At 37.1% G+C, this 12,739-nt stretch overlaps 1 protein-coding gene across 1 annotated transcript in view; it reads left to right on the plus strand.

Annotated features, from left to right (window-relative positions):
- Prmt3 (protein arginine methyltransferase 3) overlaps positions 1 to 9,566 on the plus strand; it is a 98,225-nt gene extending 88,659 nt beyond the window's left edge. Inside the window, exon 16 of the mRNA XM_048359582.1 lies at positions 8,014 to 9,566. Coding sequence (XP_048215539.1) covers positions 8,014 to 8,123 — 110 coding nt within the window. The 3' untranslated portion in view covers positions 8,124 to 9,566. The remainder of the gene's footprint in view (positions 1 to 8,013) is intronic.
- The last annotated feature ends 3,173 nt before the right edge of the window (positions 9,567 to 12,739 follow it).

Consider the following 12,739-nt stretch of genomic DNA (forward strand, 5'->3'; position numbering starts at 1 on the left):
ATAATCTGAGTAGTGTTTCAGAATTTCCAGACCTACCCTTTCACAATCCCAGATAAGTCCGTATGTTTTATCTGTATTGATTAGTCATTTCAAGCCTACGGCCTCACATGTGCTAGCAAGTGCTTACCCAAATTGAGCCATAATCCCAGGCTTTACACTAATCGTAGTTTAGCTAATGATTCTCTGTTTTCTTCTCATTATTTGACTTTGTCTGAGATATTCTTCTACATAGACAACTGTTTTGACCTCTTCTTGATAAATTATAATTTTCCTTTTCCAACCCAGCTCATTCCTTAGTTGACCCAGAAAGATAGTTGTTCTTTCTTTCTTCTCTGAAATAATTGTATGCCTATATCTGTGTTATAGAGAACTATGATAAAGAAAGAGTTATTTGCCTCTGCTGATCTGATACAGTATTTGACATATTGAAAATATTATTCTGAATCAACAAGTACATTAATATATGTTGTCATACATTGAAATTAATTCATCTCATCACATTGGGTGGTGTCATGCTAAAACCATTTAGCTGGCTGCTATCAGTCATTCTCCTTTTTTTTGCCAACTCTGGTACTCTCAGAAATTTATTGAACACGAGTAGACTGTTAGTCAAATTTATCTTGGCTTGTCTGAAAAGAAGTCTCTACATTTTTTAGTATGAGTAGAGTTTTTCTCCATGCACTGTACAATTTTCAGGTCAATTCAAAGCTGTCTCTTTGGGAAACTTTGCAATATGTGAAGCTTGTTCAGTTTCCAAATTTTAATGTAAGATTCTTTTTAATAAGCAAAACAGTTGTAAACATCCAAGTTATTCTGCCTAGATTGGTGGTTATACTATATGATTTCTAAATATCTGCATATGTCATTGTGTATTTGTGCTAATATTTTTAGTAATAGTAAACCTTTTTTTTTTGGTAGTAGTAACTTTATCCTTGTAAATAGCTTAGTGCTAAGCAGAGGGGAAAAACATGTAAATATAGAATTTTTTTTTCTAACTAGGAATTTACCAAAAATAAGAACTCAGCCAGGAACCCTCATGGCTTATGCTGGTTGTCTAGGAAACAGAGACTGGAAGGATCATGTTCCAGGCCAACCTAGGCAAAACAGTTCACAAGACCTCACATGAAGCAAAAGCTGGGCATGATGGTGCCTGCCTGTCATCCTATGCGTATAGGGGACTAAGGTCAGAAGGATCCCCATCTCAGGCCAGCCCTAGTTGAATACTCAAGAGACTACCATCTGAACATAAAAGGCTGGACATTGTGGCATGTGTGTTTCTCATCCCAGCTTTGTTGGGAAGAGTAAGTAGAAAGCTTGTGGTCTGTCTAGGCAGGTCCTAGCAAAAAAGCAAGAACACATCTCAAATATAACCAGAGCTAAATGGGCTGGAAATAAGGCTCGAGTTGTAGCAAGCATGAAGCCCTAAGTTCAAACCCCTGTTCTGACACCAAAAGAAAAAAAAAGGTAAATTATAAGACATTTGTCTAAGAGCAAAATACAACTGTAAAATAATGAACCTAGTTGGTTTAGCATTTGGGTTTGCTTTTTTTTTTTAAAGTCTGTAGTTGGGTTTAAAAGTATGATTAAGATTAGGCTATTTGTTTTTCTTTCTGTATACATAGTAACCTTTTACATGATGGAGAATCTGGATTTTTTTTCCTTTCCTTTTCTAAAGTCTAAGCTTTAATAGTAATAATGATTTTTTGCATTGTTCTTTGTTTCATTGTTTTAGAAGAAAATTAATTTTAAAAAGCACACTAACGGAATTGAAACGAAACCCATTTGCTTTCTGCTCCAGCTGCAGCACTGCTGTGTGGTGTACTGAGAGCTGTCTGCAGGCATAAACACAAGATAGTACAGCTCGGCTCCACCGCGTCCTTTGCGGCTCTCACCACACTGCACACACATTACATCAGTCATCTTGTATCTACTTGACACTGATTAATTACCCTGATCTGCTCTGCTGTTATAGCCACTGCCTTGGCACTGTAGATAGGCCTGGACAATTGAAGGGAGTTCAGCACTGTGAATTATGTATTTATTACTGTGACCCTTGATGTCATTTAATTAACTTAAATATCTGTGCACCCTAGTCTTTCAAATTATTATTATGGAAAAAAGTCATATTTGTCTTTTGTTTAAGATGTGTAAAATAACAGCCATCAGCTTTATACCTAAGGCAATGTATGTTAAATTTTTAGATGTTTTCTATAATGATGATCATTAAAATCTTTCCTGTGAAAATTTAACAGAAATTTTCAATACTAATTCAGTCTGACTGGGGCTACCTGGTTGAGTAGAAAAATGCACAGAAATCTTATAGGTATCCTTTGATCCTGAAATGAAGAATTAGATCCCCTGCTTTAGAAGCACCATGAAACATGACTATCTTAAAGTTTCCTTCTAAGGATTTCTACATCAACAAATAAGCTTATTCATTTTTAATTTTTCTATCTCTGTTTAGGTCAGTAATCTATTTGATGTTAATTTTAAGAGGTAATGGGTCATCTTTCCCATATGTGTATTCGTTTCATCAATTCTTTTTCAAAAATGTTTTATTATTGTAGAGGTGATGTTCAAAGAGTTTATAATTCCATAAGTCAAGTAATGAGTATATTTCTTTTTGAACCATGTCACCCCTTCCCTTGCTCTCTCCCAGTTTTTCCCTCCCATCCCCACCCACAAGTTATATAATTCATTTTCCACATAGCGTCTAGTGAGTACCACTGCTATATTTGTTCACCCTTTGTACCTCCATTTCTGTGTCTCCCCTCTCCCTCCCAAAGACAAACTAACAAACAAGACAAAAGGAAAAGAAAACAACAACAAAAATCTCTTGTTTCCATTTCTTGGAGTTCATTTCTAAAATATTTTACGCACATAGCTATTGAGCCTTTGTGATCTACTCCTATGAATATCATCAGTTCTTAGAACTATTCTTTGCCTATTTAGTTACCTTAGCTTCTTTGTCAAAAATTAATAGACCATATGTAAAAACATCTATTTCTAAGCACTCACTTTGTTTCATTGATCTGCACATCTGTCCTTTAGCCATAAGAACACTGTGTTTGTAAGTCCTCCTATGTGTTCCTTTTTCAAAATTGTTTTGACTATTCTATTTTTTATTTACATGTGAATTTTCTAACCAGCTTGTGGGTTTCTGTCCTCTAATTCTTAGTGGATAGGTTTTCTTTTATCACTTCAAAGGATTTATTCTGCCTGAAGTTGGTTGTTCATTTCAGATCTGTGGGTTTATTAGTCTTATAGCATATTTTCTGAGTTCTTTTTTCCTGTGTTTGCTTATTTTAACGCTCTCCTCAGCTTTCTAATTCGATGTATATTGGGCTGTATGATACAGTCCCATAATTACCAAGTCTGCATCTCTGCTAATTGATTGGTAGGAATTAGAATTCTGTCCATGCTCCAGTGTGGATGATTTCGCTTTCTAGTCCTTCAGATTCACTGCTTTTTCTTTTCCTGTAATATCTCCAGCTCCGAATGTTTTGTTTGAAATCTCTTTTTTTGTTACCTATTTCTCTTACCATATTTTCTCAATCTCTTTCTGTTGACTGATTTCTTTTTCTGCCTATAGGCAGAAAAGCAGTTTGCTGCTTTTTCACATACCCAAGTACTTTTTAAATTGGACAGCAGACATTACAAAATGTGTGTTGCTTAATGTTTATATTTTATCTTTAAATAAAAATAACTTGATATTTGTTTTTGCAGGCAGTTAATTAGTTTACCTTGATCCTAACCTTTCAGGTTTGGTTAGGAGGCCATTAGAATTTCCAGTTCAGACTTCAACTGTTGACCTGTTCTTTCTGTTCTGTCTGGTAGATCTCCCAGATGTGTGAGCTTTGGGAATTGTTTGGTTAATTGCTTTCTAGATGCTATGTTTTGTTCAGAACCATAGTTTCATCCTACATTATCCAGCTAGTGTATAGTGAAAATCTAAAAAGGTGTTAATGCAGATTTCTAAAATTGTGTCACTGAAAATAACTCATATGTAATTAATTTCATCTACTTCAAGTAACATTGTGTCTTTATTTTTACTTCTGTTTAAATCTTGACATTTGATTTGGGAGAGCATTCAAGAATAATGTTAATTGATATCTTTGCTGTGTTCTCACTTGGATAGACATATACTGTTTGCTTTTGCTTTTTATATGTGTTCTTAGATTTTGATAAATACTCTCTCAGTAAGGAAATTTCTCCTTATTCCTGTGTTAATCAGACATTTTATGAATTAATGCTGAAGTTTATTGGTCATTCTATAGTAATTTGAGCATATGTATGCCCAACACATTCCAGAGAAATTCTTGTTATTTGAACACTATAAGAACACTACACGTGGGGCTGGGATGTAGCTTGGTGGCAAAGCGCTTGTCTAGCAAGTGCAATGTCCTCGGTTCGATCCCCAGTAACAACAACAAAAAAAAAACCCACTACAAGTTCATATGCAGTCTTCAGTCACGTAACAGGGATGCGTTTGAGAAGTATGGTGGTGCGCAGTTTGGTCATTGTTCAGGGGACAGTCCTGAGGCTTGAACTCAGGGCTTGAACCTCTTTGTGCTCAAGGCTGTCACTTTACCACTTGAGCTACAGCACCTCTTCCAGTTTATTCTGGATAATTTATTGGAGATAGCGTCTCATGGACTTTCTGCCCAGGCTGGCTTTGACCTGTGATCCTCAGATCTCAGCCTCCTAGTAGCTAGGATTACAAGCAAGCCCTCATCGCCCAGTTTTATGCCATATACATACATACATACATATATATATATATATATATATATATTTTTTTTTAAGCCAGTCCTAGGCCGTGAACTCAGGGCCTGAGCACTGTCCCTGGCTTCTTTTTTGCTCAAGTCTAGCACTCTGCCACTTGAGCCACAGCACCACTTCTGGCCATTTTCTGTATATGTGGTGCTGAGGAATTGAACCCAGGGCCTCATGTATACAAGGCAAGCACTCTTGCCACTAGGCCATATTCCCAGCCATATGCCATATATTTTAAAAGGAGGCAACATCTAGATTTTAAGGCAGCATCTACGTGTGTAGAATTTTTGAATCATTATTTTTGTTTCGCACATCTGAAGTACTTTATAGAAATAACTAATTTACATTAATACACATCACTTATTAAATAAGACAAAACTGATAAGCCATTGTAAGCCATTAAGTCCTAAATATGAACTGATGCTCATAAGTGTTGGTAATACAATAGTAAATTTAACCTAATCTCTAATAATTACTATTCTCTATCATAAGAACTTTAATTTTAAACTGTTACTTTAGTTTGACAAAAGTGGCAATTCCATGTAAGCCAGGAATCCATGTATATATAATTCTAGCATCTGAAGCTGAGTTTGAGACTGGCTATAGAGCATAACTGTGTCTCAAAAGGAGAATGCGTGTAGAGAAGGTTGGGGATTTAGCTGAGTGGAAGAGCGCTTGCCTGCCAAGTGCAAGGCCCTGAGTTTAGTCCTCAGCACCTTAAAAAAAAAAAAGCTAAAAAGGAGGGGGGAGAACAGAATGGTAAAATATTGCTTACGTATTCAAAACTGGAAAATGCCTATGATTTGTTGAAGCTGTTAATGCCTTTATTCTCTAGGTTAATGTCTTAACAGATAATGAAACAAGTATTAGGATTTAGTAAAAATAAATACTAATTTTAATATGTTATTGTTATTGTAAAGGTGATATATATAGGAGTTACACTTAAGTCGAGTAATGGGTACATAATTTTTTTTTAACAATGTCACCCCTTCCCTCTCTCTCTCCCAGTTCCTCCCTCCCTTCCCCACCTACAAGTTGTATAGTTCAGTTTCAACATAGTGTCTAGTATCACTGCTGAATTTGTTCACCCTTTGTCCCGCCCTTTCCAGGCCCCTCCTCACCCTCTCAAAGACAAATTAACAAACAAGACAAAAGGGGTGGGGGGAAACAACAACAAAGGAAAAAGGAAAAACCTCTTTGTTTCTATTTCTTGGAGTTCATTTCATAAAATATTATTTTATATGATATGCACAGAACTATTGTGCCTTTGTGATCCTCTCCTAAGAATATTCTCCCTTGGTCTCACTCTGCGAATACCTAGAGACCTATATTGATATTAATCTTTTTTATAAATGAAGATACCTACACACACAGATGCCCCATGGTAGTAATTAATCTGTACTCTATAAAATTTGTGGACCCATCTGACTAGTAATCTTTTCCTATGTGCCCTATTAGTACGACATGTGGTAGTTTATTCCTTTTCTTACTATACACCAGTAAGTTAGATATAAAAGCCAAAGTACATGCACATATTTGCTTAGACTCTAACACAGGGAATCATTTTTATGCTTCACAAAATGGAATGTACTTTACTCCACATTATTACACTACTCTAATCCTTAATCTTATATTTTAATCTGATATTTAACTGTCAGTCTTGACTTTTTGCAAAGATGTATAAAATGCATCAGAAATAGGGTACTTGTATTCTGAAAATAACTAGTGTTTTTTTGTTGTTGTTTCTTTGTTTTTGCCAGTACTTGGGCTTGAACGTGGTACCTGGGCACTGTCCCTAAGCTCTTTTTGCTCAAGACTAGCACTCTACCACTTCAGCCACACCACTACTTCTGGCTTTTTGTGGTTATTGGAGATAAGAGTCTTACAGATGATTCCTGCCCAGGGTGCTTCTATCCAGGATCCACAAATCTCAGCCTCTTGAGTAGTTAGGATTACATGTGTGAGCCACCCAAGCCGGGGTATTTAACCAAAGAACATTCATTGCGTAGAGAGAAGGTTGCAGTTGTATTTGTTTAAAAGGATTTTTAATAGGATATTGCTCAGTACTTGGATAAACATTGATTTGGGGTGTGTGTGTGTGTGTGTGTGTGTGTGTGTGTGTGTGTGTGTGTGTACATAGAGAATTTTATATAGATCCTTCAATCATTATTTTATGTACTGTCTCATTTTGTCCTGCCAGATTGTGACACTATTTCTAATGTATCGGTGTGTTGTTACTCTCACTAATGCAAGGAATAGTGATTAGTTACAACTGAGCAGTGTTTTGTTATTTTTTAATGACTCTTTGCAAATATATAGAGAAAAATTGGCTGAGAAGTATTAATGATCACAAAAATCACAGAAAAGTCTCATTTGGGGAATAAAATAAACTTTTAGGAAAATTGGCCTTTACCTTAAACGGATGCATTTTTTTTTGTTTTCCTTATTTTAACCTGTGTAAGTTGTATTGCCCATTTACCATGTCAATACACTGAAAGCCAATAGCCTTGTCATATACATCTATAAAATATAATTCCTTAAAGTTTCTCCAACTATAGTTCTTCAATATCCTACTTCTTGAAGGCTCTCTGTACTTATTTTCTCTCCCTTAAATGTCATTACATATATACTCCTTAATGGTTTGCCATGATTTTAGCCCTCCCCTTAGATCACCTATTAATTCCTACAACACCTTGACTCTTACTGCCCTCTTCAATCTTTTCCTGCAGCCTGCTGTAGACATAAGTTTGTTGTGTAGTTGTTAATAATGTAACTATGTCTTTTTATACTTGACCATGAACTCTTTGATACCTTGCTTTGTTCTCTTTTCTCCATGCCCAGAACCCACTTGAGAGCCTCATTGTCAATAATTTAATAAAACTGCTCCCACTGCCACCTGCACCCTGCATGACTGTGGTTTTGTTCTCTCACATAAAACTGACTAAGAATGTGACTCAGTGGTAGAATGCTACAGGTACAAGACCCTGGATTCCATCCACAGCACCAAAAGGGGCTAAAGAGACAGGGGAGGGGGGGCTGTTAGTCAAAAGGATTTCATACCTGAGATATGTAGATGGTAATGTAAAACTGCTCTACAGGCCTAGTCAAAAATTTTAGAGAAGCCTCTTGAAACAACAAAAAAAAAATCATTAAGTACCATTATTTACTTTACTGTTAGAATATGCTCTGCACATTCTTACACACTTTTTTTTTTTTTTTGCCCTCTTTGTCTTCTAGGTGAAGCCTTAAAAGGAAAGATCACAGTTCACAAGAATAAGAAGGATCCTCGTTCTCTCATTGTGACCCTCACCTTGAATAACTTCACTCAGACTTACAGTCTCCAATGACAAAGCCATGAATGCGCAGCTAGCCAGCAGGTTTTCTTGTAGGGGTAGGGTCAGTAGCAGGCGGGAGGCAGCAGGTTTTGGATGAGGACTTGGCAGAAATCTGAGGTAGTTCAGTTGAGGACAAGGACCAAGTGATTTAGTGCTTCATAGTAATCCCATTTTGTTCAGCTGGATTTCAGCAAGTGGTAGCCCCTCTCTTGAGTTTAGCTATATTGAAAGTTACCTAAATTGGCTTATACTTGGACAGTGAGAATTCTTTGTTTTTTATAAGTTTCTTACTAGAAATTTTAATAACAGTCAATTAGCTTTTAGATAATGTTTTACTAAATTCATAGCACAATGAAGTACCCATTTTATTGATGTTTTCCTTTAATAAGGAAAACTTTTAGCTGTATTTTTGCTAGACTATCAGGATATAGTAGACAGCAAGTGTGAGGAACTGGACAGCTTAAAGTTGACTGGCTGTCCAACATACCTACGATTCTTGTTTTGTAGCTTCTTCCCCTTTTGTGAGTATTCCTTAGCCGTAGACTTCCATTGTTGCCCAAGAAATCTAATCTCTATATATTTCCTTCTAGGTTTCATAGAAGTTTTTAAAGAATAGGATATGTACTTATTTACTAGTATATTACCTTTTTCAAAGTAGATTTATGTGCAGATATTAAATATGTAACTGCTAATATACTTACATCACTATGAAATTGTGTCATTTGCAGTTACTGATTTCAGTTTGAACCTGAATGGAGAGTGCTTAATAGAATATATAGAACAATTACCTTTATAGAACAATATTACCATTACAAAATATTTCAGCTTTTGTAAATTCGTAAACATTTAAGACAGGCATTTTTAAAAGGAATCCATTTTAAGAAAATAGACATTTTAGTTGGAGAAGTGGGCATGTATGTCTTTTAAGTTCAACACCACCTGGCTGTTGATGAAAATAAGGCAGCTTAGCATATTGAGCAACACAGCTCTGCAGTCAGTGCTGTGTGCAAACCAGGCTCCAGATCTTACTTGAAGTGTTATCTCCATCACTTCCTTAGCCTCTACCTCCTTCACCTTCCATGGGTATACCAGTATATGGTGTTTAGATCAGGATCTGACGCACAGAAAATACTCAGTAATGCTGAGTAATCATTAACTTTTTTAAACATTTAAGGATCTCTTCTGGAGAATGCATGATATACACGTCTGATCAGAGTGAGAATTATCAACCTCCTTGGATAGTAATTATGTATCTTAGTACATAAATGGGCAAAAAAGATTATAATAGAAAATATCTAAATAGCAAAAATCTGTGTGAAAAAGAAAATGTCTTAAACTAGGCTTTAAGCAGTGAAAAACAACAACCTTTTAATGGTGGTACTGGGACTGTAGTCTTGGTCTTTCTTCACAAACATCATTTCTCTTTTCAGTGGAATAAACCAGACAGTTTGATTTTATCATTGAATTCAGACTATTACTGAAAATGTGTGGTGTGGATACCCTTTAAAGTTATTTTTTGTTTGTTTTGATGAGGGCCTTTGCTCTGTGGCCCAGGCTAGTAACTCCTGGGATAAGTCATTCTCCCACCTGAGGCTACAAAACCAGCTCCTCATTTAAATTCATTTAAATTTTGTCGAGATACTTTTGTGTACACATTTGAAGATTTGGGGTAATAAAATATATAAGGAGGTCCTTAGGAAAATGTAGGTGGTTATTTTTCTTTTTCAGGCAGAAAAAGTTTATTGGAGGGAGAGCAAACTACTGGCCCAGTAGATGATTTTTTAAAGAGACCAAAAATGTTCAATTTATTTACTTTTGTATCAGTACTAGGGCAGGAACTTGGGGTCTGGGCACTATCCCTGAGCTCTTTCACTCAAGGCTGACACTTTGCCACTTGAGCCACAATTTCACTTCACACCTTTTTAAAATTCTTTTTGGGCAGTCCTGGGGCTTGAACTCAGGGCCTGGGTACTGTCCCTGAGCTTCTTTTTGTGCAAAGCTAGCACTCTACCACTTGAGCCACAGGGCCACTTCTGGCTTTTTCTGTCTGTGTGGTACTGTGGAATTGAACCCAGGGCTTGCATGCTAGACAAGCACTCTACCACTAAACCACATTCCTAGCCCTCACTTTCTGCTTTTTGCTGATAAATTGGAGGTAAGAGTCTTAACAGACTTTCCTTCCCAGGCTGCTTTTGAGTCTCAGATCTCAACCTCCTAAGTAGCTAGGATAATAGGTGTGATTTACCAGCCCTTGGTTTGGTCCTTTTTTTTTTTAAGTGAATAACAGATACTTCCTCCTGTTTAAAAAGATTATTTCTTAAAAGTTATTCCTCTATAACATTCTTGTTTTGGTGAGATTTTTCTCAGTGACCCTTGATATTTTCCCTTGACCTGCTACAGTTAATAGATCTGTTCTATTCAGTCAACCTTCCCAGACTGGGATGTTCTAATTTGTGCACCTAAGCATTTTATGAGAACATGAGCATCCAAATGTTAGCTCTTCAATTGGAATTTCTGTTATTAAACTGCTGTGAAAAATAAGTACTTCATAGCCCTTGACAATGATAAATACAGTGTCCTTTCATGCTGTGGGCAGATGAGCATTTATAGATAGCAATTTGTTTTATTTCCATTAAGAAAATACATTTTCTCCTATTTGCCTTTGTGAAAACAAACACTATAGTGATGTATAGGCTTCATTCAAATATGATATATGATAGTCATCTGTTTGGAGAACAGCATGTTCTCAAGAGAATATCGTAAAAGGAGTATGCCAAGAAAACAGTAATTCTTGAAGGTACATGCATTGCACATCGATAGCTGCAATGGCTAGAGGTATGCATGCCTGTAACCCCAACTACTAGGCTAGGCGAGTCAGCAAGACTTGATTTCAAAACGCAAAAAGTAGTCAGGTGCTGGTGGCTCACTCCTGTGTTTCTAGTTGCTCAGGAGGCTGAGATCTGAGGATCGCAATTCAAAGCCAGCCCAGGCAGGAAAGCCCATGAGATTCTTATTTTCGGTTAACCACTAAATAACCAGAAGTGGAGCTGTGTCTCAAAGTGCCTTGAGCAAAAGAGGGCAAGGACAGTACCCAAACCCTAAGTTCAGTCCCCATGACCGACACCCCTACCCCGCCCCCTGCCAAATAAAAAAGCAAAAAGTAGAAGAGGCATGTGGTAATAAAGGCAGCTCTGAGTTCAATTCTCAGTATCAAAGTTCAAAAGAAGCCACACCTGATATAGAACATATTTTAAAGTCAATTATGCAGCTCTATGCAGTATTTACATTGAAATAAAATCTTTGCAGAGACTAGTGAAGGATGAGAATCCTGGTCCTACAGATGTGTTTTCTTTCTTATGGTCTCCTCTAGCATTCTGCCTCACTCATTAAAGTGGAATGAGCAAAGTGTCCCATGTGACATTGCTGGTTTGAGGTCAGCAATCCTACTTACAGATGGAAGAAGTAGGGTAAGACACTGCTAAAGAGCATTCAGGGGAGGAATTGGGGTAGGATGGTATGCTGCTCAGCTCCTGCTAGCTAGGCCAGAAATGTCACTTAAATGCTGAGCTGTAGTGTGAATCAGAAATAGTCAGGTATTTTGATTCTTCTGTGTACCAGAATAACAAAAGCTTATCAAATCACACAGCACTGTTGTAGACTTTCGGATACACTTTAAGTCAAAAAGTGAAAATTGTCAGTTTTCAAACACTGAAAACTGTGGATTACAAGTCTAGTCTATGCTTGCTATCCCACTCCTCTAAAGAGACAAATTTGTGGTGAGAAGCAAGGTCAGAGATTATCTGGCACAGGGTTGGCAAACTAAATGGCAAAATATCTTAAGATCAGACTATTTATTTTGAACCTACATATAAGCCAAAATATTGAAAAAGAAAATAATCCATTGGGGTGATTGGGTTTTGAGTGATGTTGTTAACCTCTACTAGCTCTGCTCCCTGTAATGTTATATAATGTGGCTATGGTTTTTAAATACATGCTCAAAAATAAAGTGAGCAGCTGAAATAGTTTTTGCTCATCCTACAAAATGAACCCACAAGCTATGCCATCAGCTTGGATGAAACGTGGGAACCCAAGAACTACAAGCTTTGGGCAGGACCTTCCCAGCCATCACTGCTTAGGACCATTGCTTTGGGACTCTCAGGGACTGAGTTTGCAGTGTACTGTTCTTCTCAGTAAGCCCAGGAATCAGGTATTCCGTTCATTCTTCATATCCCATCTCATCTCCAGGGAGCCCAAAAGATCCCTTTTATATCCAAAGTCCCTTGTTCTCTAAAAACATTACTGCTTCCCCCTCGTAGCCCTGGCAATAATGACAATCCTCTCCAGCACCATCCCCTTAGACAGGGATGTGAGGGAGGTGACTTCCATGCTTTTGGCCTATTCTCCCCACTTGCTTCCTACTCCCTGACTGTCTTTATTCACTGTTCATGAGCACTAACACCAACCACTTCACCATGTCACCATCACCCCTTCCTAACACTATGCAGTAGCTCTGAACTTAATGCTCATGTTCCTCCTATTTTATTAGTGAGGCAATATCTCATGTAGATGATCATCCATTTTTATAATCTTGCTTTTTGGTTTATTGACCACTCTGCGCCAACACATTT

The sequence above is a fragment of the Perognathus longimembris genome, chromosome 13 (genome assembly GCF_023159225.1).
Source record: "Perognathus longimembris pacificus isolate PPM17 chromosome 13, ASM2315922v1, whole genome shotgun sequence".
NCBI lineage: Eukaryota > Metazoa > Chordata > Mammalia > Rodentia > Heteromyidae > Perognathus > Perognathus longimembris.